This window comes from Salmo salar, chromosome ssa21 (genome assembly GCF_905237065.1).
Source record: "Salmo salar chromosome ssa21, Ssal_v3.1, whole genome shotgun sequence".
NCBI classification, from domain to species: Eukaryota; Metazoa; Chordata; class Actinopteri; order Salmoniformes; family Salmonidae; genus Salmo; species Salmo salar.
Genome location: NC_059462.1, coordinates 33,829,133 through 33,856,574, shown reverse-complemented (window position 1 = coordinate 33,856,574; position 27,442 = coordinate 33,829,133). Strand labels below are relative to the sequence as shown.

Genomic DNA, 27,442 nt, shown 5'->3' with positions numbered 1-27,442 from the left:
ACCAGAACAAACCTGAATGTCTTGGTTCAGTTGAGGTAATAAATGGTGAATAATCTGTCAATGTGCCCTTGAGTAAGGCATTTAACCCTAATTACTGCTGTAAGTCGCTCTGGATAAGTGTGTCTGCTAAATGACTAAAATGTACATGTAAGTGTAGCATAAAGGGGTAGCTCACCCAAATGACAAATTATCCTCATCTTGCTAAATACATGCATCACTGAATTGAATATTGACTCATTGAATATAGAATCTACATTCCCATACCATGAGCTCCAACTGGTACTTCTGGTCGTCGTCTTTGAAGGAGTTGTTGATGAATATGGCCACAGCCTTCTTCTCCATGGCAGCATGCACTTCAGACAGCTCCTCTTGGGTCTCTGTGGGGTAGGCCACCCAGTCAGCCATACGCTTCTGGTAGTGGGCCCTGGCCCTCTCGATGGCACTGGAGTTCTCAATCTGGGCCAGCGCCAACACAGCATTGTCCAGGCAGGGGATCTGCCCGCTCCGGATGGCGGACACATACGTCTCTGCCAGGTTTCCCAGCACTGCAGGAGAGGGCAGGAAATCAGCACATCTGGTAGTTGTGGTAGTGATGGTGTGATACTGTGGTGGTCAGTGGTGCTTGTATAGAAGTAAAGTAAGTAGTAGAATTAGTAGTAATTTAAGTACTAATGGTGTTGTTAGTTGTACTGGTCATGGTACTTGTAGTAATCGTAATTATAATAATAGAGGAAGTGGTTATAGTAGCAGCAGTACTTTAGTTGTATTATCAAACATCATGACCTACTTTCATAAGTGCTTTCCATCCTCAATATCAGTGTTGTAATACTCACGTCTGCCGGTAACTTTCAGGCCCTGTTTCAGGGTCTTGGTCTTGGCCTCATTGAAGACGTGGTCACAGAACTCCTTGGCTTGCTCCACAAAGGCAGGCTCCAGGTCAGCATCGGTCAGCTCCTCCATGCGTCTCATTTTGTCTCCGCTGGCTGGCCTCTCAAACACAAAGCACCAGCGAGGAGAGAAATAGTTCCGCAGACAGCTACGAGGCAGATTGTATGCCTGATCTTTCTTACTATGACCTTTGTAAATGAAATGAAAAGTAGATCAATCATTAATCAACAAATTAAATGTTTAACCGTGACATTTTTTGTAAAAGAAATGCATTTAATATTTTTATATCCAACATGTCTTTTGTAAAAGTATTGTTAACTTTGGTAAATTCAATCTAACCATGGTTTAGAATAAGAGATTAAGTTAGCTGTGCTAGCTGGTGTTCCCTTCACCTGTTCTCAGTTTAAGAGCATTCTCCAGGTACTCATTGGCTGTGATGGGTCTCCCATCAACCTCCAGGGTCAGGGTGAAATCTCTGACTGTCCACACAAAGGAAGGAAAGTAACGCAGGTACTCTGAAGATTCCTCCCCGTCTCGCTGGTTGGACTTCACCTTGATGTGCTCTGTCAGTTCTGTCACATAGCTGTAGAAGGCGGTGTTGAGGACAAAATGAACCCAGATTTACTAACATGCAGTATAGTGCTGAGCGATTAGTGCTTTTTGAGGTCGGTTCGGTTGTTGGAGATGAAATGAACCCAGACATACAACACTACACTATATTTCTTTATAGGCCTGCTGAAGGATACTGTAGTTTCTCCAGTGCGTTGTTGTCGATGGTTCCCATGCTGTTGTACACCAGAGTACTGCTGAGCAGGACAGCCAGGGAAAAGATCCAGTTGTCATTCTTCTCATCACCCTGCAGACACAACAGAAGGAACACATACTCTGTTCATACTAGAGTGAAATCAAGTCAGTAACTAAATGTCTACTCAACGCCGTTTTATGGGCTCCCTACCTAAATAAAGGTCAAAGCTGGAATCCTTAATTGAAACATTAACCAAGCCCCACCCTGCCTCAGTTTTGGTTAAAAAAAAGCTAACAAAAAAAATCTGAGGGATGGGCCTGGAGAGATGTAACCACTCAAATTCATAGACTGAGCTATGGGTGCAATGACTCACCATCTGTGACATCCTAATTGCAGTTAACCATGATGTTATACAGTGTTTAATTACATTTACAAACATTGGAGTAAAACAAGCTTATAACTAAGCTCATGGGTCATTATTTATTTGTTATACTCTTTAGAATAAATGGGTATATATCATACATTTATAAGTCAGACATTATATACAGTTGATGACATCAGCTCTCAGTACTAGACACAGTTTATTGAGATAACATGGGATTTTACCCATAGCAATGTTATATTCTGTCATCTAAACAATCTGAGCCATAAAAGGTTTTTGACAGAGAGTGAACATTGACCTCCCACCTTCTCCACATCCCCCAGCCCCTCTGTATCCAGCAGCACCAGGGTGTGGTCTCTTTTTTCAGGGTGAGGCACACACCACATCCAGATGCCCTTAGTTTTGGACTGGATGGTGGCTCCCAGGGCAAAACCTTGAGGACAGAGGATAAAAACGGTTCTTAGGATGGAATCTGTAAAGAGTTTACTCAAGGCTGCTGGTTTTCAGATGAACCTTTTTGTCTAATTATACTGTATATCATACTGACAGACTGAAAGTGAAACTAGCAGCCAGTGCAAAACGGCACACTTATCTACACAACCCATCTAGAACAAATGTGGTCGGAACAAAATGTTTTTTTGAGATTTGCTCTGCTGTCTGGTTGTACGTTATGGTGTAAAAGAGAAACTGTAGTTTCCAAGACGCAATAACAGGGTGTGTCGAATTTCCAATTTTGGAGAGAAAAAAAAATCAAAGCACAATGTGGTCAGAACAGGACAAATCTGTACTTTGGTGCAGCATATCTGTCTAACTCTGAATGACAAATGCAGTACATATATAGACATGCTGTACATAAGTTAACACTTTCTGTTTCACATTTCTATTACCCTATCTTTATGAGAAATCATTATCTTATACATAATCATTCCTTATCCATATAACAGTGTTGAGGTCATGCATATTGTTATGTACACTGAACAAAAATACATGAAACAATTTCAAAGATTTTATTGAGTTACAGTCCAAATAAGGAAATCAGAAAATAAAACATAAAAAATAGGGGGGTGGATCAGAAAACCAGTCAGTATCTGGTGTGGCCATCATTTGCCTCATGCAGCGTGACATATCTCCTTCGCATAGAGTTGATCAGGCTGTTGATTGTGGTGTGAGGAATGTTGTCCCACTCGTCTTCAATGGCTGTGCGAAGTTGCTGGATATTGGTGGGAACTGGAACACGATGTCGAACACGTCGATCCAGAGCATCCCAAAAATTCTCAATGAGTGACATGTCTGGTGACTATGCAGGCCATGTAAGAACTGGGACATTTTCAGGAATTGTGTACAGATCCTTGCGACATGGGGCCCTGCATTATAATGCGGAAACATGAGGTGATGGCGGCGGATGAATGACACGACAATGGACCTCAGGATCTCGTCACGGTATCGTTGTCAGTAGCTTATGCCTGCCCATACCATAACGCCATTGAAGGTGAGCATTTGCCCACTGAAGTCGGTTAAGACACCAAACTGCAGTCAGGACAAGACCATGGCGAGGACGACGAGCACGCAGATGAGCTTCCTTGAGACGGTTTCTGACCGTTTGTGCAGAAATTCTTCAGTTGAGCAAACCCACAGTTTCATCTGCTGCCCGGGTGGCTGGTCTCAGACGATCCCGCTGGTGAAGAAGCCAAATATATAAACTCAGCAAAAAAAGAAACGTCCTCTCACTGTCAACTGCATTTATTTTCAGCAAACTTAACATGTGTAAATATTTGTATGAACTTAACAAAATTCAACAACTGGGTAATGAACTGAACAAGTTCCACAGACATGTGACTAACAGAAATAGAATAATGTGTCCCTGAACAAAATCAAAAGTAACAGTCAGTATCAGGTGTGGCCTCCAGCTGCATTAAGTACTGCAGTGCATCTCCTCCTCATGGACTGCACCAGATTTGCCAGTTCTTGCTGTGAGATGTTACCCCACTCTTTCACCAAGGCACCTGCAAGTTCCCAGACATTTCTGGGGGGAATGGCCCTAGCCCTCACCCTCCGATCCAACAGGTCCCAGACGTGCTCAATGGGATTGAGATCCGGGCTCTTCGCTGGCCATGGCAGAACACTGACATTCCTGTCTTGCAGGAAATCACGCACAGAACGAACAATATGGCTGGTGGCATTGTCATGCTGGAGGGTCATGTCAGGATGAGCCTTCAGGAAGGCTACCACATGAGGGAGGAGGATGTCTTCCCTGTAACGCACAGCGTTGACATTGCCTGCAATGACAATAAGCTCAGTCCGATTATGCTGTGACACACCGCCCCAGACCATGACGGACCCTCCACCTCCAAATCGATCCCGCTCCAGAGTACAGGCCTCGGTGTAACGCTCATTCCTTCGACTATAAACGCAAATCCGACCATCACCCCTGGTGAGACAAAACCGTGACTCGTCAGTTAAGAGCACTTTTTGCCAGTCCTGTCTGGTCCTGCGACGGTGGGTTTGTGCCCATAGGCGTCATTGTTCCCGGTGATATCTGGTGAGGACCTGCCTTACAAAAGGCCTACAACCCCTCAGTCCAGCCTCTCTCAGCCTATTGCGGACAGTCTGAGCACTGATGGAGGGATTGTGCGTTCCTGGTGTAACTAGGGCAGTTGTTGTTGCCATCCTATACATGTCCCGCAGGTGTGATGTTCGGATGTACCGATCCTGTGCAGGTGTTGTTACACGTGGTCTGCCACTGCGAGGAGGATCAGCTGTCCGTCCTGTCTCCCTGTAGCTCTGTCTTAGGAGTCTCACAGTATGGACATGGCAATTTATTGCCCTGGCCACATCTGCAGTCCTCATGTCTCCTTGCAGCATGCCTAAGGCATGTTCACAGAGATGAGCAGGGACACTGGGCATCTTTCTTTTGGTGTTTTTCAGAGTCAGTAGAAAGGCCTCTTTAGTGTCCTAAGTTTTCATAACTGTGACCTTAATTGCCTACCGTCTGTAAGCTGTTAGTGTCTTAATGACCGTTCCACAGGTGCATGTTCATTAATTGTTCATGGTTCATTGAACAAGCATGGGAAACAGTGTTTAAACGCTTTAAAATGAAGATCTGTGAAGTGATTTGGATTTTTATGAATTATCTTTGAAAGACAGGGTCGTTTCTTTTTTTGCTGAGTTTAGGTCCTGGACTGGCATGGTTACGCGTAGTCTGCGTTGTGAGGTCGGTTGGATGTACTGTCAAAATGACGTTGGAGGTGGCTTATGATAGAGAAGTTAACATTCAATTCTCTGGCAACAGCTCGGGTGGACAATCTTGAAGTCAGCATGCCAATTGCACTTTCCCTCAAAACTTGAGACATCTGTGGCATTGTGTTGTGAGACAGAACTGAACATTTTAGAGTGGCTTTTTATTGTCCCCAGCACAAGGTGCACCGGTGTAATGATCATGCGGTTTAATCAGCTTCTTGATATGCCACACCTGTCAGGTGGATGGATTATCGTGGCAAAGGAGAAATGCTCACTAACAGGGATGTAAGCAAATTTGTGCACAGCATTTCAGAGAAATAAGCTTTTTGTGTATATAGAAAATGTCTAGGATCTTTTATTTTAGGCTCATGAAACTTGATCGGAACATAGATTTTAAAAATGCTTTAGTGGATGTGCTTACCTTTCCTCTCCCCAGCCAGCTTGTTCATGAGGTAGGACTTGCCGGTGCGGTACAGCCCGACCACCGACACCACTACCACATGCTGGTCAATCTTGTCCAGGATGTCCAGTGCACTGCGGACCACACGCAGCTTCCCATCACTGTCGTTCTCTATCAGACATACTGGTTCCTTCATGGATACTGTCTGGCCTGACATGATGCTGACCAAAAGAAACGAAGGCAAAGACACACATAATTACTTTTTATCGAGTAGGACACTGTGTGTGTGTGTGTGTGTGTGTGTGTGTGTGTGTGTGTGTGTGTGTGTGTGTGTGTGTGTGTGTGTGTGTGTGTGTGTGTGTACAGTACCAGTCAAAAGTTTGGACACACCTACTCATTCAAGGGTTTTTCTTGATTTTTCCTTTTTTCTATATTGAAGACATCAGAACTTTGAAATAACACACATGGAATCATGTAGTAACCAAAAAAGTGTTAAACAATTATTATTTTTATATTTGAGATTCTTCAAAGTAGCCACACTGCCTTGATGACAGCTTTGCACACTTTTGGCATTCTCTCAACCAGCTTCAACTGAAATGCTTTTCCAACAGTCTTGAAGGAGTTCCTACATATGCTGAGCACTTGTTGGATGCTTTTCCTTCACTCTGCAGTCCAACTCATCCCAAACCATCTCAATTGGGTTGACGTCGGGTGATTGTGGATGCCAGGTCACCTGATGCAGCACTCCATCACCCTCCTTCTTGGTCAAATAGCCCTTACATGGTAGAGAGGTGAACATTCAATTCTCAACATCCACTAAAGCATTGGAGTCGTAACCAAAAGGTTGCTGGACCAAGCTGACAAGGTAAAAATCTGTCGTTCTGCCCCTGAACAAGGCAGTTAACCCACTGTTCCCCGGTAGGCCATAATTGTAAATAAGAATGTGTTCTTAACCTGTCTGGGCTAGGGGGCAGTATTTTCACGGCCGGATAAAAAACGTACCCGATTTAAACTGGTTACTACTCTTGCCCAGAAACGAAAATATGCATATAATTAGTAGATTTGGATAGAAAACACTAAAAAGTTTCTAAAACTGTTTGAATGGTGTCTGTGAGTATAACAGAACTCATATGGCAGGCCAAAACCTGAGAAGATTCCATACAGGAAGTGCCCTGTCTGACAATTTGTTGTCCTTCTGTTGCATCTCTATCGAAAATACAGCATTTGTGCTGTAACGTGACACTTTTTAAGGCTTCCATTGGCTCTCTAAAACCGCCAGAAAGTGGAATGGGGTGTCTGCTGTCTCTGGGCAAAGTACAGCAGCAGAGTTTGTAAGTGGTCAGCCTGGGGACAGTGTGACTGAGATGCGTGTTCACGAGACTTCTCAATTTTTTTCTTTCAGTCTTTGAATGAATACAACGTTGCCCGGTTGGAATATTATCGCTATTTTATGAGAAAGATCGCATAAAAATGTATTTTAAACAGCGTTTGACATGCTTCTAAGTATGGTAATGGAATATTTTGAATTTTTTGGTCAGGAAATGCGCTCGCGCATTACCCTTCGGATAGTGACCTGAACGCACGAACAAAACGGAGGTATTTGGATATAACTATGGATTATTTGGAACCAAAACAACATTTGTTGTTGAAGTAGAAGTCCTGGGAGTGCATTCTGACAAAGAACAGCAAAGGTAATCCAATTTTTCTAATAGTAATTCTGAGTTTAGTGAGCCCCAAACTTGGTGGGTGTCAAATTAGCTAGCCTGTGATGGCCGAGCTATGGACTCAGAATATTGCAAAATTGCAAAATCTTAAAATAATTGTTATGTATTTTGTCAACGTTTATCATGAGTAATTTAGTAAATTCACTGGAAGTTTTCGGTGGGTATGCTAGTTCTGAACATCGCATGCTAATGTAAAAAGCAGTTTTTTGATATAAATATGAACTTGATTGAACAAAACATGCATGTATTGTATAACATAATGTCCTAGGAAGTATAGTATGTTCCGTACTGACTGACCTTTTTGTCTTAATGTAATGATAATGATGGACTGTCGTTTCTCTTTGCTTATTTGAGCTGTTCTTGCCATTATATGGACATTGTCTTTTACCAAATAGTGCTATCTTCTGTATACCACCACAACCTTATCACAACACAACTGATTGGCTCAAATGCATTAAGAAGGAAAGAAATTCCACAAATTAACTTTTAACAAGGCACACCTGTTAATTGAAATGCATTCCAGGTGACTACCTCATGAAGCTGGTTGAGAGAATGCCAAGAGTGTGCAAAGCTGTCATCAAGGCAAAGGGTGGCTACCTTGAAGAATCTCAAATATAAAATATATTTTGATTTGTTGAACACTTTTTTGGTTACTTCATGATTCCATAAGTGTTATTTTATAGTTTTGATGTCTTCGCTATTATTCTACCATGTAGAAAATAGTACAATTAAAGAAAAGCCTTGGAATGAATAGGTGTGTCCAAACAGCAGACAACAGGAAAAGTACGTTCAAATTCAAAGACAGGAGAGGAGTCTTCCACTCTCTGATTCGTAGAGGCTACTCCATGAATAGACTCCATGTATAGTTCTGAATGTGCTTGCATGTACAGGCGTGGTTATCCAATCAATTAATTTACCGCAAATGTTTTGTTGCAAAAATATTTTTTCACCAGCCAACATTAAACCTGTCATTTTGCAAATCAATAGCTATATATCATATAGTAAAAAAGCCCACATTTAGAAGTGAAAGAGAGTTTAGGCTTACCTCGGCAACACTGTACCGTACAGTGAGCTTGTTGTTCAGTCTGTTGTCCGCGTTTGCATGGCAAAAGAGATCGGTTGTGATATTGAAACTGAAAGTGTTTCTCTAACGTTAACAATTAAGCTTCCGGGAAAGCACGACGTTTCCCCCCCAATAAACTCTGCTGCAGTGAAACATGACCTGACAAATACCGCGTTCACGTGCTGGTAGGTACTAGGAACTCAGAAAAGTTCGACTTACTAATGGTGTGAACGCGATATGTGAATAGCCTACACGTAGAACTTCAACCAGTTAGCAAGTCGACCATACCCGAGTTTTCTTGTTCCAACTAGCACTAGAACGAATCACTATTCCTATCTGGAACAAAAGACAGATAATTGGCTCAATAACGCCATTAAAACATTATTATTTTTTTTAAATTTAAAGTCGGATGCGTCAGTTCCATATCTTATTTGACTGGTGAAAATAATTGATGAAACATAGACAAATAGATACAACTAGTTACTACAGCCACAACGTCATTGACCTCGCCTATTTCTATAATTTACATTCTTAAAATGTGATTTTAAACCTAACCTTAACCACACTGTTAACATTATGTCTAGCCCTAACCTTAAATTAAGACCAAAAAGCACATTTATTTTTTGTTTTCATTCATGTTTTTGATAACAGACAATTTTGACTTTGTGGCTGTGGTAACTAGTTGAAACCCCCTTGAAATAGGTACTCGATATTGCGACATCCTCTGCAATTTTACAGTTGGTTTGGAGCAGGCTTTTGGAGAGGTCGTTTATGTGAGTGGGCTACTATCGACTAATGCTTTTCCAAAGCAGGAAAACAGTTACATGTTTGAAGACAAATTTCGTAATGAAATTAAAGCTAGCATTGGACAATATTTGAACTTCACTTTTAATTGTGTATGCATATGGCTCAGCTGTTTAATTATGCAGATCATAATAATATTTCTTACATAACCTTCGCAGTAGTCCTAGTCTATATAATATTCACATAATTCACCTGAACTATATTTAATTCATAATTGTATTATAGATTGAATATTTCTGGGAGCTGTAGGCTGATCATCCTGTGAAGCCACTTGACCATGGATTCCCCAATGTGCCTGGATGAAAACGCCGATGGCGAGCTTCATGTAGTTCCTGGTGCCATCAAGTACCTGACGGGACTGAACCAGAAAGTCATAGTGGTGGCGGTGGTCGGGCTGTACCGCACCGGCAAGTCCTACCTCATGAACAAGCTGGCTGGAAAGAGAAAAGGTGAGACAGAGACTGACTGATGCTGAGAGACATATCTGAAATCACAAACTGGTTTGGGTATAATCTGTGCCTCAATAGACAATTCCCAATTTTTTGCATCTGTACATTTCTTTCAGAAGAAAAAGTATATTCAATTTTTTTGTCTTAAAACGGTCTTTGAAATATTGATTTAGGTTTTACCCTGGGAGCCACCATCCAATCCAAGACTAAGGGAATCTGGATGTGGTGTGTGCCTCACCCTGAAAAAAGAGACCACACCCTGGTGCTGCTGGATACAGAGGGGCTGGGGGACGTGGAGAAGGTGAGAGGTCAACGTTCAGTCTCTTTAAAATCCACATTAGTAATCTAGCACAGTGAACAAATATCTAAACACACATACACTACATGACCAAAAGTATGTAGCCACCTGCTCGTCTAACATCTCATTCCAAAGTCATGTGCAAACTGGGCCTTCCCCAAACTGTTACCACAAAGTTGGAAGCACAGAATTGTTTAGAATGTCATTGTATGCTGTAGCGTTAAGATTTCCCTTAACTGGAATTAAGGGGCCTAGCCCAAACAATAAAATACAGCACCAGACCATTATTCCTCCTCCACCAAACTTTACAGTTGGCACAATGAATTCGGGCAGGTAGCGTTCTCCTGGCATCCACCAAACCCAGATTCGTCCGTCGGACTGCCAGATGGTGAAACGTGACTCATCACTCCAGAGAACGCATTTCCAATGCTGCAGAGTCCAATGGCAGCAATCTTTACACCACTCCAGCCGACTCTTGGCATTGCACATTGTTACCTTAGGCTTTTGTGCTACTGCTTGGCCATGGAAACCCATTTCATGAAGCTCCCAATGAACAGTACTTGTGCTGACGTTGCTTCCAGAGCCAGTTTGGAACTCGGTAGTGAGTGTTGCAACCGAGGACAGACGATTTTATGCGCAACGAGCTTCAGCACTCAGCGGACCCGTTCTGTGAGCTTGTGTGGCCTACCACTTCACGGCTGAGCCTTTGCGTTGTTGCTCCTAAACATTTCCACTTCACAATAACAGCACTAACAGTTCACCGGAGCTGCCCTAGCAGGGCAGAAATTTGACGAACTGACTTGTTGGAAAGGTGGCATCCTATGATGTTGCCACGTTGAAAGTCACTGAGCTCTTCAGTAAGGCCAATCTCCTGCCAATGTTTGTCTATGGAGATTCCATGGCTTTGTGCTCGATTTTATACACCTGTTAGCAACAGGTTTGACTGAAATAGCCGAACCCACTAATTTGAAGGGGTGTCCACATACTTTTGTATATATAGTGTATTTGAAATGATTTCATTTAATTTAGCCATATCACCAATAGGCATGTTGCTGTTGTCACACTTGTTTCAGGGAGATTCTAAGAATGATGCCTGGATCTTCTCCTTGGCCATTCTGTTAAGCAGTACTCTGGTCTACAACAGTTGAGGGACCATCGACAATCAAGCCGTGGAGAATCTCCAGTATCCTTTAAACCAATATCTATTTCCCCATGGCAAACCTCCCCTGTTTCCTCTCCTGTTGACTTTAACAGGTGTACATATCACATGGTTAGGGGATATTTCCCCCAACCAGACCATTTCTTAGAACTCCCTCTTATATTGAAAGTGAAAGTGCTGTATGTTTGTGTATCTATTGGATGCTGAGCAAAATGTACTTATAGACCTGGAGCAATATATTGTGTTACTGACAGCATTAATTAAGTGTTTGCAGAATGTTCAACACACTGTATTTTGTTGGATCAATTCCCTTAGGGGTTACTCAGTGCATGTGAACACAGTCCATTCAAAAAGAAACTGAAACTGCTCGTATGCTATAACTGTTGTATAGCAAGTCCTTGTACAACTGTAGCAGTCACATGTCAATGCAGATGCACATTCTTTTTTTAACTTTGGTAGCTTTTATCAGTCAATCCTCAACCGGCCCTATAGATATGTGAGTGAGCTGACAGAGCGGATCAAGGTGAATTCTTCCAGTGCAGCTTCATCCTCTCACGATGATGAGGAAGGAGGGTACGCCCAGTTTGTGCAGTTCTTTCCGAATTTTGTGTGGGCCATCAGAGATTTCACTCTACTACTCGAGATCGACGGTAGAAACGTCACCGAAGATGAGTATCTGGAGCATTCCCTGGAACTCAGAAAAGGTGACATTAGCACTAGCCACCACCCCAATGATCAACTGTGAACAATGTCTCTAGAATAGTGCTCCCCATGACCAATTATTCAGTTGGAACAATCACTATCTCACAAAGAGCATAGGGGTTGTGAAACAAGATGATTGATATTGGCTCTGCCTGTCAAAATGACCTATTATAAAATCATTCCTATGAAAATGTAATATAGGATTACACTCATAATCAAACAGAGACATAAACCAAATTATTTTATCCAGTTGGTTTATTGAACATAAAGTCTTCTTCCTCATGTTAATTTAAACATATCTCTGTATATGCTTGTCTGTTAATGATTGTGTGTTTGGATGGTCAACAAAGGGCCAGTCTCCCAGACACAGATTAGGCCTCCAGACAAGATTCTCCAATGAACACACTTTTGTGTCCAGGACAAGGCCTAATCTGTGTCTGGGAAACCAGCCCTAAAAATAGATTAATGTCAACTGTAATGGTGAATGCTGACTATCATTCAGGTGGGGGTAAAAATAACTTGATGTACAACCTCCCACGACAGTGCATCCGGAACTACTTCCTCGCGCAAGTGCTTTGTATTCCCCACCCCTACAACTCCTGCCAACATGCCCCATCTGGATTCCATGGACGAAGCTGACCTGTGTGGAAGCTTCCGAAAGGTTGCAGATACTTTCTGCCACTTCATTTTCCAGGAGAGCCGTACCAAAACTGTCAAAGGGGGCCACAAAGTAACCGGGAGAAGTAAGTCAAATATCAGCAGATTCTGCACAGATGCATTGAATGTAGCCTATGTTATTGTACCACCAAATGTATACACTTATATTTTTCTTCCCGCCTCTTTTCTGATTGCAGTGCTCAGCCACTTGGTTAACACCTATGTGGAGACCATAGCCAAAGGCTCTGTGCCCTGTCTAGAGAATGCGGTGCTGGCCATGGCTCAAATTGAGAACCAGGCTGCTGTGGATGAGGGCCTGGCGGTGTACCAGAGGGGCATGGAGGAGGTGAAGGCCTTATTCCCTGTGGCCATGGGTTAGATTTCAGCTCATCACCTCCGCTCAGACCACCAGGCCACGCAGGCTTTCATGAAACGATCCTTCAAAGACGAAAATTGCGATTTCTTGAAAGCGTTGGCGGTAAGGGTCATCATTTCAGATCTGTGCCTGGCACAAACACTGCTTTAGTTCTTAACTCTGTCAAGGACCACTTTTTACAAATTCTTCCCTAAAACAGTCTTGACTCCTGCAGGTGGCCATTGCAAAGCACTACGCTGACCTTCTCAACCAGAACGAGGATGCCTCAGAGAAGAAGTGTGCGTCCCTTCTGGAGAAGCTGTCTGCTCCGATGGCCCAGAAGATTAAGGAGGGGATCTACGCTACACCTGGGGGATATGAGCTTTACTGCAATCACCATGACAACATGGTGGCACAATACCGGGCCGAGCCCGTCAAAGGAGTTAGTGTTATGATTCACATTAGCTTCCATAAAGTATTTCTAGGCATCTACAGCATCATACCAGAAACACATCCAACCGGTTTTAGATTGCCATTAACCAATGATAAAACATGTAGCCTTTCAGGGTGTTTTCTGCAGGCTGAGGAGATTCTTGAGCAGTTCCTGAGGGAGAAGAGTCTAGAGAAGAATTCCATCTTGCAGGATGACAAAAAATGGACAGAAAATGAGAAAAAGATCCACGGTAAGTCCAAAATATAGCATTGGGATGTTATTTTCTGCTTGAATTCAGGTTTCTGGTTGGAGTGACTTCTCACAATAAATATGTGATAGTCTTGCACGAAGTCAACATAGATCTGGGATGTTTGAAAGAGTACGTATGCGGGCTAAAGTTTAACCTAAAAGTTATGGCCTACTCCAGAACATGGAAAAGATCAGGGGCTGTCTGTTGCCTCCATATGAAAGAGAACATGAGTAGTCTAGAAGTTATTGTGTTTTCCTACCTCAACTCTTCTTTTGGACCATGCAGAGGAGAAGGAGAGATCAGCTATGCTGGAGCAGGAGAAGAAGGCTGCTGAAGAGAAACGGTTGGAGATGGAGCGCACCATGGAGGACGATCGCAGAAGCAAAGATGAGAAGTTGAAGCAGATGGAAGAGAAGATGAAGGACAATTTGAAGCAACAGGAACGGGACTTCCACAGGGCCTTGGAGTGCAAGATGCAGGAGCAGAAGGATCTGCTGGAGAAGGGCCACAAGGAGAAGGCTGACTTAATGAGACAGGAGATAGAGGAGTTCAAGAAGAGAAACACACCTGAGAAGGAAGGAGGTGGTTTCCTTGAGTCTACAGTCATGCCTGTTCTTCGATTTGGAATGGACGTTGCCAACACTTTCTGTCAATATAAGCTCATGAAGGTGGCTTTTATGAAGTAGAAACATTGTGTATTACTTGAGCAGGTACACAGAGAGACAAGTTTCTTAATTTTCCCCCTTCCACTTTCCTCATCCATTTTTGCAGTAACGCTGCAATTAGTTGGTTTTAGTGTTGGGTAGTGCAGAAATGTCCATATGTTTTTGTTAGCTGCATGTGTGACATAACTCCACCAGTCCTATTTATGATATCATTTACGAAGATTATACTTTACATTTTTTCGATAAAAATATTTATGTTTTTTATCAATTAGTATATTTGAGTGTAACCACAATATTTGTTGTATTATTTGTTCTGTCTTTTCTGGTGGATTAAATTGCAATTGCAACCTACTTGCTATGACTTGATTTAAAAATAGCGATATTTGGGAGATGATTTCCTTTTCAAATAACTGAAAGTGAGAGGTTGTAATCTGAATAAAGGGAGAAAAAAAAGGCCATTCTTGAACATAGGGTGAGACATTCTTACTAATTTGCTGGAGAACCAGTTTGGATTTAAGTATTATTTTTGTATGACTGAAGCCTTTAGTGCGAGGTCTAGTGCTTTAATATTTAATCATTTCTGCCCTCCGAATTCATATTTATTATATAAATAGGCCCATTTAAGTTTGTCCGGCTTGCCGTTCCAAATAAAATATAATCTTTTTTTTTAATCAAATAATAAAAAGAACTGTTCGCTAGGTGTAGGTAAGACCATAAGCAAATAGGTAAACTGGGATATGACTAAATAATCAATCAGGAGGATTTTTCCAAAATTAGACAGGAATTTACCTTTCCATGGTAACAAAATGTTATCTATAGTTTGCTTTATTTTTTAAAATATCTTACACTTGATCTTTTTTGAATAAGTTTCCCCATTTCTTATTGACCTAAATTGCTGTTGTTTTAGAGATGAGTACTGAATTGCATGGCCTCTAAAGGCACATTTAAAATGGTCCCATACAGTAAGGGGATTTGCTCTACCTGTGTTATGTCTGAAAAATGTAGTTATAAATTCCTCTGTCCTAATTTAAAAAAAAGTTAGCATCCAATAGGCTTTGATTAAATGTTCAATATCCTCGCCCACATGGAAATTCAGTAAGAGTAATGTATATGCCAATTATCCGATGGTCCGACCGCATTCTATCCCATCAACACTTTTTAAACTTTTGGTGCCAATGAGAATGACATAAGAAAAAGTCAAGACGACTATCTTGATTAAGCCTCCGCCATATACAGTTGAAGTCGGAAGTTTACATACACCTCAGCCAAATACATTTAAACTCAGTTTTTCACAATTCCTGACATTTAATCCTAGTAAAAATGCCCTGTTTTAGGTCAGTTAGGATCACCATTTTATTTTAAGAATGTGAAATGTCAGAATTATAGTAGAGAGAATTATTTATTTATTTCAGCTTTTATTTCTTTCATCACATTCCCAGTGGGTCAGAAGTTTACATACACTCAATTAGTATTTGGTAACATTTCCTTTAAATTGTTTAACTTGGGTCAAACGTTTCGGGTAGCCTTCCACAAGCTTCCCACAATAAGTTGGGTGAATTTTGGCCCATTCCTCCTGACAGAGCTGGTGTAATTGAGTCAGGTTTGTAGGCCTCCTTGTTCGCACACGCTTTTTCAGTTCTGCCCACAAATTTTCTATAGGAGTGAGGTCAGGGCTTTGTCATGTCCACTCCAATACCTTGACTTTGTTGTCCTTAAGCCATTTTTCCACAACTTTGGAAGTATGCTTGGGGTCATTGTCTATTTGGAAGACCCGTTTGCGACCAAGCTTTAACTTCCTGACTGATGTCTTGAGATGTTGCTTCAATATATCCACATAATTTTCCATCCTCATGATGCCATCTATTTTGTGAAGTGCACCAGTCCCTCCTGCAGCAAAGCACCCCCACAACATGATGCTGCCACCCCCGTGCTTCACGGTTGGGATGGTGTTCTTTGGCTTGCAAGCCTCCCCCTTTTCCTCTAAACATAACGGTGGTCATTATGGCCAAACAGTTCTATTTTTGTTTCATCAGACCTGAGGACATTTCTCCAAAAAGTATGATCTTTGTCCCCTAGTGCAGTTGCAAACCATAGTCTGGCTTTTTTATGGCTGTTTTGGAGCAGTGGCTTCTTCCTTGCTGAGCGGCCTTTCAGGTTATGTCAATATAGGACTCGTTTTACTGTGGATATAGATACTTTTGTATCTGTTTCCTCCAGCATCTTCACAAGGTCCTTTGTTGTTGTTCTGGGATTGATTTTCACTTTTCACACCAGTTGGGTGCGTTAATTTCACGTTAATTTCTAGGAGACAGAACGCGTATCCTTCCTGAGCGGTATGACGGCTGCATGGTCCCATGGTGTTTATACTTGCGTACTATTGTTTGTACAGATGAACGTGGTACCTTCAGGCATTTGGAAATTGCTCCAAAGGATGAACCAGACTTGTGGAGGTCTAAACATTTTTTTCTGAGGTCTTGGCTGATTTCTTTTGATTTTGTCACGCCCTGGCCATAGAGAGGGTTTTGTTCTCTATTTTGGTTAGGCCAGGGTGTGACTAGGGTGGGCGTTCTATGTTCCTTTTTCTATGTTTTTGTATTTCTTTGTTTTGGGCCGAGTATGGTTCCTAATCAGAGGCAGCTGTCTATCGTTGTCTCTGATTAGGAATCATACTTAGTTAGCCTTTTTCCACCTGTGCTTTGTGGGATCTTGTGTTTGTGTAGCTGCCTGTGAGCAGCCCAGAACGTTACGCTTCATTTTCGTCTGTATTGTTTTGGTGAGTTTCATATTTATTAAACATGTGGAACTCTAAGTACGCTGCGCCTTGGTCCTCTTCTTCCAAAGACAGCCGTGACAGAAGATCCCACCAACAGAAGACCAAGCAGCGTGGTTTGGAGCATCGGGGGGAAGGATGGACATGGGAGTTGGAACGTCAACTCTGGGAGGACAAGCGAAGGGAGCTATGGGAACCTGAGAGGCAGCCCCCCAAAATGTGTGGTCTACTCCTTATGACGACCGTGACAGATTTTCCCATGATGTCGCGCAAAGAGGCACTGAGTTTAAAGGTAGGCCCTTAAATACGTCCACTGGTACACCTCCAATTGACTCAAATGATGTCACTTAGCCTATCAGAAGCTTCTAAAGCCTTGACATCATTTTCTGGAATTTTTCAAACTGTTTAAAGGCACAGTCAACTTAGTGTATGTAAACTTCTGACCCACTGGAATTGTGATACAGTGAATTATAAGTGAAATAATCTGTCTGTAAACAATTGTTGGAAAAATGACTTGTCATCCAGAATGTAGATGTCCTAACTGACTTGCCAAAACTATAGTTTGTTAATAAGAAATTTGAGGAGTGGTTGAAAAACGAGTTTAATGACTCCAACCTAAGTATATGTAAACTTCCAACTTCAACTGTATATCTCACTAGGTCAGAAGATGTAAGCCTCCATATATCCACTAATTACAATATATCCATGACACTCATAATTCCCTAAAGAGCATGAGGGTGATAGTTTGTAGTATGATTTCCTTTCTGGTCCATTGAGGTACTTCAAAGAAGTGTGGATAATCACTATTTGGTCCGTGAAGGTTCATGAGCCATCTCTGTTTATGGTCCAATAACATATTTAAAATCATCCATCTACCTTGCGGATCTATTTGGACAATTTGCACATTCGGATCAAAATGACTTAATTAATATCATCACCCCTTTCGAGTTCTTTTGCCCATGGGAGAACTATATTTCACCCCCCCAGTCCTTTTTCCACACAACTTAATCTAAAATTGTTGAAAGAGTTTCCTGTAAACAATAGATATGATATACCTTCTGTTTGAGCCAGGTAAATATTTCTTATTTTCTTATCTGCTAAGCAATTACATTTATAACTGGCTATACTTATTTCACCATAATCAGACACAAGTTTCAAATCTATCATAATATGTTTGTAAATTTACCATTTAAAAAGTACCATAGTGATTGAGTGTCCATATAGCTGGACCTTGATATTTGCATTGCTACTAAGTAACCCTCCAATTGTTCTCCACTATTCCACCCGCTAAAGCCCCTCCCCATCCCTAGTTGGGTTGTCATCCCAGTGACCTGCAGACCACCCCCGTCCCCCCGGATCCCTAGGCCCCCCGAGAGGCCAGGACCCATCCTTCGAAAAGAGCACACAGTGCCACCCACTGAACAGAAGCAGATCAACCGATAAAAGCATTTCCAATGCTCTCACCACAATCTGCTTTATAAATATAGCCATTAAAAACATACATATTCAAAAACTTGCGTGTCTTCATTTCCATTATTAACAATTAATATGGGTAATAATGTCGGCAGTTCATGCAATGGATTGTTACCCATAACCAGGATTGCCATTGCATTACATTACATTTTTGTCAAGCACTTATTATTTTAGCAAACAATTGTGATTCATCCTATATTGTCCCTAACATCCTTACCCCCTTGCAATAGATGTGGGACACACACACACACACACACACACACTTTCCCCCACAATCAACCATAAGGTCAGATGCTCAACGGTTGTTACATCCCAGAGCCCAACTCAAGAAAGGAGCTGATTTACAAATGCATATACAGTTACAGCTGTTTGAGAAAGCATGCAAGATTGAGCAGAAATGTGCAAAAATTTGAGACTTGATTAACCAGGAAGATTGTGTATTACTTGAGCATGTACACATTTGTTAGCGCCATCTTGCAATGTAAAGCGAAAAGTCAAGTTGATAGCCATGCTTAGAATCAGTATAAGCTTTATATGCAAGAGTAATGTATTATTTTTCTTATACAGTATATGTATTTACAGGTTTTGGTGAAATGATCACTGTACTAGTATAGCGCTTTAATAAAAACATTTCTAGACTATAACTAAGACTATTCTTTAATCATAATATACACTGAACAAAAATATAAACGCAACATGCAAACATTTCTAAGATTTTACTGAGTTAAAGTTCATATAAGTAAATCAATCAACTGAAATAAATTCATTAGGCCATAATCTATGGATTTAACATGACTGCGAATACAGATATGCATCTGTAGGTCACAGATACCTTAAAAAAAGTTAGGGTGTGGACCAGAAAACCAGTCAGTATCTGGTGTGACCACCATTTGCCTCATGCAGCGCAACACATCTCCTTCGCATAGAGTTGATCAAGCCGATTGTGGAATGTTGTCTCACTCCTCTTCAAAGGCTGTGTGAAGTTTCTGGATATTGGCCGGAACTGGAACACGCTGTCGTACACGTCGATCCAGAGCATACTTCCATGCAGGCCATGGAAGAACTGGGACATTTTCAGCTTCCAAGAATTGTGTGCAGATCATTGTGCCATGGGGCCGTGCATTATCATGCTGAAACATGAGGTGATGGCGGCAGATGAATGGCACGACAATGGGCCTCAGGATCTCATCACGGTGTCTCTGTGCATTCAACTTTCCATCGATAAAATGCAATTGTGTTTGTCCGTAGCTTGTGCCCGCCCATACCATAACTTGTTACTAATTTATCCATCATAGCTGATAGGACCCTCGAGCTCGTACTACAAATAGTACGCCAACCCCTAGGTGGAAGGGGTCAGAGAAGGAAACTTGATAGTCTCATACAATCAGAAATCATAAACAATAAAAGGGCATGTCTCATAAACGTTCACAATCCCGTTAATCAGTTATGCTTCGCAATAGCCCTAGCACATTTACTCAACCCTGGATGTACTGATCTAGAGGCTTTACAAAAGGCTAGGGAGCTCCAAAATGACGTGGGTCTAGGTATACAGGATGCTGTAGCTTTCTCTGACATAGTCAAAATTTGAAAATGTTCTGAACATCAAGATTGTGGTTTTATACCACAGTAGAGCTAATGCAGCTCTCTTGAAATTCCAGAACAACCCACAACCTCATCCTCAGATTCTGTACTTTTATGTGCAAAACGCCCATTATTATGCTATTACCAACATCACAGCGTTTTTAGGAGCGCCCTATGTGTGTCCATCATGTCATACAGGTTACACCCGAAAGGGGGGGCACTCTTGTCGTTATAACTGTTCAGTATGTCCGGTGCAACCCTTAAACCTAACACCCTGTGCGGATTGTCAACGCACATGTCGTTTGGCCTACTGCTACGAGAAACACAAAATTGAAACATGGCACCCCAAGGCATGTAAATCTGTAAGCAGTTGTGACATTAACAAGAAATGTCCAAAATGCCATTGCAATTACAACCTTAAAATAGACAGCCCTAAACCTCATGTGTGTGGAATCATACATTGCCCAATCTGTTAAGGGCCTTTGAAAAGCAGAGATGCTGAAGTGGTTCAAGAAGTACCACACGAGTGTCATAGGGGTCGTTGAATGGAGACCAAGGCGCAGCGTGTATAGTGCTCGTTCTTAGATTTTTAATGAAAACACTTCAACAACAAAACAATAAAACGACCAACAACAGTCCCGTCAGGTGCTCTAGACTAAACGGAAACAACTACCCACAAACCCCAAAGGAAAACAGGCTGCCTAAGTATGGCTTCCAATCAGAGACAACGAAAGACACCTGCCTCTGATTGGAAACCATACCCGGCCAAAACATGGAAAACGAAAAATAGAAATAGAATTCTAGAACGATCCCACCAAGAAACAGAAAACCCTAAAACCACCCAAAACAACCACCTGTCACGCCCTGACCACTCCACTATGGCAAATGACCTCTTACAATGGTCAGGACGCGACGAGTGTTATATTCAGCCCTTGGCTGAAGATGAACATTCAGAGAAATGTGTTTTATTATTTTGAGACTAATCAGCAATCAGGGGTTAATTTGCCTATTTTTGTATCTACCATGACTTAAGGGTGAAAAGTGGTCGGCAGAGGGGCCCAATTGTGCACTACTCTTTCTAAAACACTTCAGAAAACCCCAGTCCAGAAACTTCACATTTATAGCTCACAATTCTAGAGCCTATGACTCCTATCTTCTTTTGAACCCTCTGATACAACAAGGCGTTACACCCAGTGTCATAGCTCAAGGTAGTAAAAACGTGTGTTTTGTAGACCCCGCCTTCAACCGGAGATACATTGACATTTTATGTTTCTTACCCATGAGATTGGCTCAAATGCCAAGGGCCTTGGGTTTTGAAAACTCTGTGAAAGGGTGGTTTCCTCATTTCTTCACATCTGAGGAGAATCTACATTATATTGGATCTAATCCCGGCCCCGAAATGTACGGGTGTGATCAAATGTCTCCCAAAGAGCGAGAGAGATTCATGACATGGTATGAGACAGTATGTCATAGCACCTTTGATTTCCACAAAGAGATCATACTGTGACAACGATGTGGTTATACTTCGTGTAGGATGCCTCAGATTCAGAGAAGAGGTAATCAAAGATGCCGGCATTGACCCCTGGGGTTGTTCAACTATTGCATCGGCATGCATGAAAACCTATCGTACACACTTTTTACCTCCAGCATCTATAGTTATTCCATTGCCTGACAACTACCGACGCCAATTCAAGTCATACTCTAGTAGGTCCATTCAATGGTTGGAGTACTTGGCCCAGGATTAAAACATTTTTATTCAACATGCTTTGAATAGGGGTGAGAAGGCGTTTGGGCCTTATCACGTAGATGGATACACACAGATTGACGGTGTTGAGACCGTGTTTGAGTACAACGGTTGTTTCTGCCACGGTTGTAAATCTTGCTTTGTGCCCCAGGCCATGTGTGTCCTAACCCAAAATACTTTTGGGGAAATGTACCAGGAGTTCCAAGACAAATTGGAATCTTTACAGGCTACTTATGGGTTCAAACTGAATGTGATGTGGGAGCATGAGTGGACTGAACTCAAAAAGTCTGATCCTCATGTTCGAGCTTTCCTTTCCAGCTTTGACACACCAGAACCCTTGGAACCACTACAGGCCTTGTATGGAGGCTGTACCAATGCTTTGACATTGCCGTATGTAGCACAACCCGACGAGACAATAGGATGTGTAGATTTTACATCCCTTTATCCTCATGTAATGAGTTCCTCATGCTATCCTATGGGGCATCCTGAAATTATTCACCGTGACTTTGACTTACCCCAAAACTATTTTGGTCTGATCAAAGCAACTGTTTACCCTCCTCAGGGTTTGTTTCTGCCAGTGTTGCCTTACAAGGGACCTCAAGGAAAGCTTTTATTTTCCCTTTGTCACACCTGCAGTGAAAACGACAACCAGGAAAAGCCTTGTGATCATTCCGATCAAGAAAGAGCCCTGACAGGTGTATGGGTCACAGTTGAATTCTCTAAGGCTCTAGAGATGGGGTATCGTGTGGCAAAAATCTTTGAAGTGTGGAACTTTTCCAGGAAATCAGACACTCTTATTAAACAGTACATCAAGACCTTCTTGAGATGCAAGCAAATGGCTTCAGGCTATCCTGCATTGGTCACAGATCAAGAGAGCAAAGACAAGTACATTCAGGACCATCACGACAGAGAAGGTATACTTCTTGACCCTGACAGAATAGAAGTCAACAAAACCAAAAGAAATCTGTCAAAATTGTACTTAAACTCGCTTTGGGGCAAACTTTCCCAGAGAATCACTATGCTAACAACGTCGATCATTAACCTGTTGAGGACGGACGTTCCGCTAGCGGAACCCCGTTCCGCCTGCGGAACCCCTAGCCAACAGCCAATGGCATTGCACGGCGCGAAATACAAAACCAACTAAAATACCACAATTCAATTTTCTCAAACAATCAACTATTTTACACCATTTTAAAGATAAGAGTCTCGTTAATCTAACCACATTGTCCGATTTCAAAAAGGCTTTACAGCGAAAGCAAAACATTAGATTATGTTAGAGTACATAGACACAAATAATCACACAGCCATTTTCCAAGCAAGCATATGTCACATAAACCCAAACCACAGCTAAATGCAGGACTAACCTTTGATGATATTCATCAGATGACACTCCTAGGACATTATGTTATACAATACATGTTTTGTTCAATCAAGTTCATATTTATATAAAAAAACAGCTTTTTACATTAGCATATCATGTTCAGAACTAGCATACCCACCGATAACTTCCGGTGAATTTACTAAATTACTCATGATAAACATTGACAAAATACAGAACAATTATTTTAAGAATTATAGATACAGAACTCCTTTATGCAAACGCTATGTCCGATTTTAAAATAGCTTTTCGGCGAAAGCGCATTTTGCAATATTCTGAGTACATGGCTCGGCCATCACAGGCTAGCTAATTTGACACCCACCAAGTTTGGGGCTCACTAAACTCAGAATTACTATTAGAAAAATTGGATTACCTTTGCTGTTCTTCGTCAGAATGCACTCCCAGGACTTCTACTTCAACAACAAATGTTGTTTTGGTTCCAAATAATCCATAGTTATATCCAAATACCTCCGTTTTGTTCGTGCGTTCAGGTCACTATCCGAAGGGTAACGCGCGAGCGCATTTCGTGACAAAAAAATTCCAAATATTCCATTACCGTACTTAGAAGCATGTCAAACGCTGTTTAAAATCCATTTTTATGCTATTTTTCTTGTAAAATAGCGATAATATTCCAACCAGGCAATGTTGTATTCATTCAAAGGCTGAAAGAAAAAAATGGAGAAGTCTCGTGAATGCGCATCTCAGTCTCACTGTCCCCAGGATGACCACTGACAAACTCTGTTGCTGTACTTTGCCCAGAGACAGCAGACACCCCATTCCACTTTCTGGCGGCTTTAGAGAGCCAATGGGAGCCTTAGAAAGTGTCACGTTACAGCACAGATGCTGTAATGTTGATAGAGATGCAACAGAAGGACAACAAATTGTCAGACAGGGCACTTCCTGTATGGAATCTTCTCCGGTTTTGGCCTGCCATACTCACAGACACCATTCAAACATTTTTAGAAACTTTAGTGTTTTCTATCCAAATCTACTAATTATATGCATATTCTCGTTTCTGGGCAGGAGTAGTAACCAGATTAAATCGGGTACGTTTTTTATCCGGCCGTGAAAATACTGCCTCCTATCCCATAGAAGTTAAAGACCCTGAATAATTTTGGGAATTTGTTTTTTCGGACCAATACGAAGTTTCACATTTTTCATTCTTGAGTCAAGACATTGCCCTGGTGCAATGGAGACATAACAATAAATAGGTTCTACTCCTGGGTAATGTAAATGTGTTTCTTGCAGCATTTACCACGGCCTGTGGTCGACTTCAACTATACACCCTCATGGAGCAGCTGCAGAGGAGGGTTCTTTACCATGACACAGACTCTGTGGTCTATGTAAGCAAACCGGGTGATTGGAACCCCCCACTTAGCAACTATCTGGGTGGTTTAACGAGTGAACTCAAAGATGGTGACCATATCACAGAGTGGTCCTCCTGTGGTCCCAGGAGGACCACAGGAGGAAACTTGGAATCAATCACATGCTTGGTCGAGGGGTTCATAAACAGAATAGTAACTTGGAAATTTTGAGCTCCTACAAAAAGATTGTTAGAGATAAAAAGGGCTTCCATCTAAAGAATGCCCCACTTACTAAAAGATTCCGGGTAGTCTATGACAAGAGATTACTTTTACCTGATGGGACCACCTTGCCCTTTGGCTACTGACTTATGTTACAAGTCCCGTGTGTCTTAAAGCTTAAGATATAATGGCTGCTGTAGAAGGTTTTGATCCCTAGTTGCAACTACCATTTTCGGCATTAATCGCAGGCCCATCCAATAGCGGTAAAACTTGTTTTGTAAAAAGTATTTTAGAGAATTCTGAACATGTATTATCTCATAAACCTGACAATATTGTGTGGTGTTATTCATGTTATCAACCTTTGTATGATGAGCTGTTGAAGAAAATAAAAATCAAATTTGTTGAAGGAATACCCGCATCCCTGTCTGAACTTTTACCTCCTCATGAAAACAATCTGCTGGTTTTGGACGATATGCTATTTGCAGGTAGTGGGCATCATGAAATTGCACAAGTTTTTACCCAAGATACTCATCATAGAAACCTGTCCATGCATTACTTGGTGCAGAATGTGTTTCACCAAGGTAAAAATAGCCGTACCATTAGTTTAAACGCCAATTACATGGTTTTGTTCAAAAACCCTAGAGCCAAACTACAAATAAACACTATCTCAGCAGATGTACCCTAGAAGGAAATTTTACTTTATGGAGAGCTACGAGGACACTAGCAAAGCACCATTTTCTTATTTAATCGTGGATTTAAAATCAAATACTCCAGAACACCTGAGGCTCCGAACCGATATGTCTCTGCGTTTAAAAAGAAACCTGCCGCTCTTGAGAAGCCTAGTTGGGGCTACCGCTAAAGAACGGAAGGCCATCTTGGGTCACTGTTCTTCAGATCTCATATTATCCCTATGTGAGATTGCTTTGAATCTTCTCAAAGGACGCATTCCACTCACCCTGACCAAATAAAAAAATTAAAGAGACAAAAGACCGCGAACACTCTTTGCCAATAAAAGGGCCAGTGTTCAAAAGAAAAGACATAGCATACAACAGTCTGGGGGTTTTCTTCTACCTTTACTAAGTATAGCCGTGCCCTTCACCAGCCTTATTGCTGCCAGACGTGGGGGTTGAACACAGAGTGTGACGGCAAAGAAAATGTACTTGGTGCCTCAACAAGAGTTGGATAGACTTAAACAGCAATTACAGGGTCCTGAAAATATCAGGCAAACAGCGGGAAATGATTTGGATATGGCCATGAAGGATATTTTGAACCGAAAAGGATTGAACCCCTATGATAAGGTTAAAAAATACACAAACCTCTTGCAAAGGTATTTGGCCTTGGTAAAACAAGGTGAGAGAGAGACCAGCCATTTAACGCTTTCCCTACCGGACCCTTTAAAAGATGACGTGCCTAGAGAGAGCCAAGCCCCTGTAATGCCTGTACCTGTGATCTTACCGGTTGAAGATCAAATGCCTGTTGAAGATAACGTTATGCATGACATGTTGACACATTCCGGCACGTAACAGGAAAAATGTTAGATGCATTATGAACAAGATAAAAGACTCAAAAGGGGCCGCTACTTAGAATGACAAAGGAGAATTTATCTTTCAGAGCGCTGTTGTCAAGGGGTCACATATGATGGACTTGCTTAAAGGTACCACAGCAGCCCACAAGGTTGCTGATGACAGAAGACCTCCTGGGTGGCGTCAGTTTCTTAAGGCCCTGCCAATCCTCAACATTCCCCTCTCGGGTGTACCCAACTATAAGCTTTGTCAACAGATTCAAACTTGAAAACAAAAACCTTCAACGAGCTACAGCACCCCTAAAGATGTTCTAACAACCCCTCCCCCTTTGAAAGGGATGACGATAACTCATTTACACCCCTGAACGTCTCCGGACCTTTTCCTAATCCTGATCTCTCAGGGTGGTTAGACTTTTGAATGACTATGATTAAATTCAACACATTTTATTTGAAAAATTATACAATTTAACATTTGTGACATTCTTGAAACATTTCACGTGAGCATAAGCCTTGATTACAGGGTCTTAAAGGACACATACTTGAACACTTTTGATATTTTCTAACAAAACAATCTACAACCCTTTCATTACTTCTTAAATCATCATTATAAAGAGACATAACATCTTGAAAAGAAACTCCACGGGCTCTTTGGCATAGGTAGAATACGCCGTGTTGACCACATGTAGTGGAAAGGTTACCTTGTACTTGTTTGATGCTGTAGTAGATCTTTGATCCATTTTTGGTCAAAAACTGTTTAATAGATTTGGGGAAATGTGAAAATCCGTTGGGAAAGCTGTAGGAATCATAAAGAGTTGAGATTTTTCTTCGTCCTTCGTCTTCTAATGTCACAGCTAGCCAATGTTCACCCGGCATATGTTTAGGATGGGTATTGACAATAAACATGGCTGGTCGCTCTGGCCATTTCTCAATAGGTAATTCATCACAAGCCCACACTCCACAAAATTGTTTTCCAATCAAGCGGCTCATGAGACCTTCAAGCTCTTGGGTATTCATGTCTTTGCTCAACGATCCTTTATTAATAATAATCCACTAAGACTTGTCTTCAGGCATTCACTTCCAAGATTGAATAAGAGCATGCATAAACAATCATGCTAACTGTACAGGCTAAAGGTGTACGGAAACGCATTTCCAGCCTGAGGTTACCTTGGGACACCATAGACAGATTTCCTGAGGTATCATCATCAGGTGATAAATTTAAAGCATACAATGTGTAACCCTC

The 27,442-nt window shown here is 41.7% G+C and overlaps 1 protein-coding gene and 1 pseudogene across 2 annotated transcripts in view; one reads left to right on the top strand and one right to left on the bottom strand.

Moving 5' to 3' along the window:
- LOC106597522 (guanylate-binding protein 1) overlaps positions 1 to 27,442 on the bottom strand; it is a 76,717-nt gene that overhangs the window by 1,687 nt on the left and 47,588 nt on the right. The window contains exons 1-7 of one of the 2 annotated variants that reach the window (XM_045704701.1): positions 8,422 to 8,707; positions 5,674 to 5,873; positions 2,321 to 2,448; positions 1,635 to 1,744; positions 1,281 to 1,471; positions 834 to 1,076; positions 265 to 545 (exon numbers count right to left, since the gene is read on the bottom strand). The exons of the other annotated variant lie outside the window; for it this stretch is intronic. Of the exons in view, the coding sequence (XP_045560657.1) occupies positions 265 to 545; positions 834 to 1,076; positions 1,281 to 1,471; positions 1,635 to 1,744; positions 2,321 to 2,448; positions 5,674 to 5,869 (1,149 nt within the window). The 5' untranslated portion in view covers positions 5,870 to 5,873; positions 8,422 to 8,707. Of the gene's footprint in view, positions 1 to 264; positions 546 to 833; positions 1,077 to 1,280; positions 1,472 to 1,634; positions 1,745 to 2,320; positions 2,449 to 5,673; positions 5,874 to 8,421; positions 8,708 to 27,442 lie in introns of those variants that run through there. 2 annotated transcript variants of the gene reach the window in all.
- On the top strand, positions 9,034 to 14,677 carry LOC106594809 (guanylate-binding protein 1-like; annotated as a pseudogene).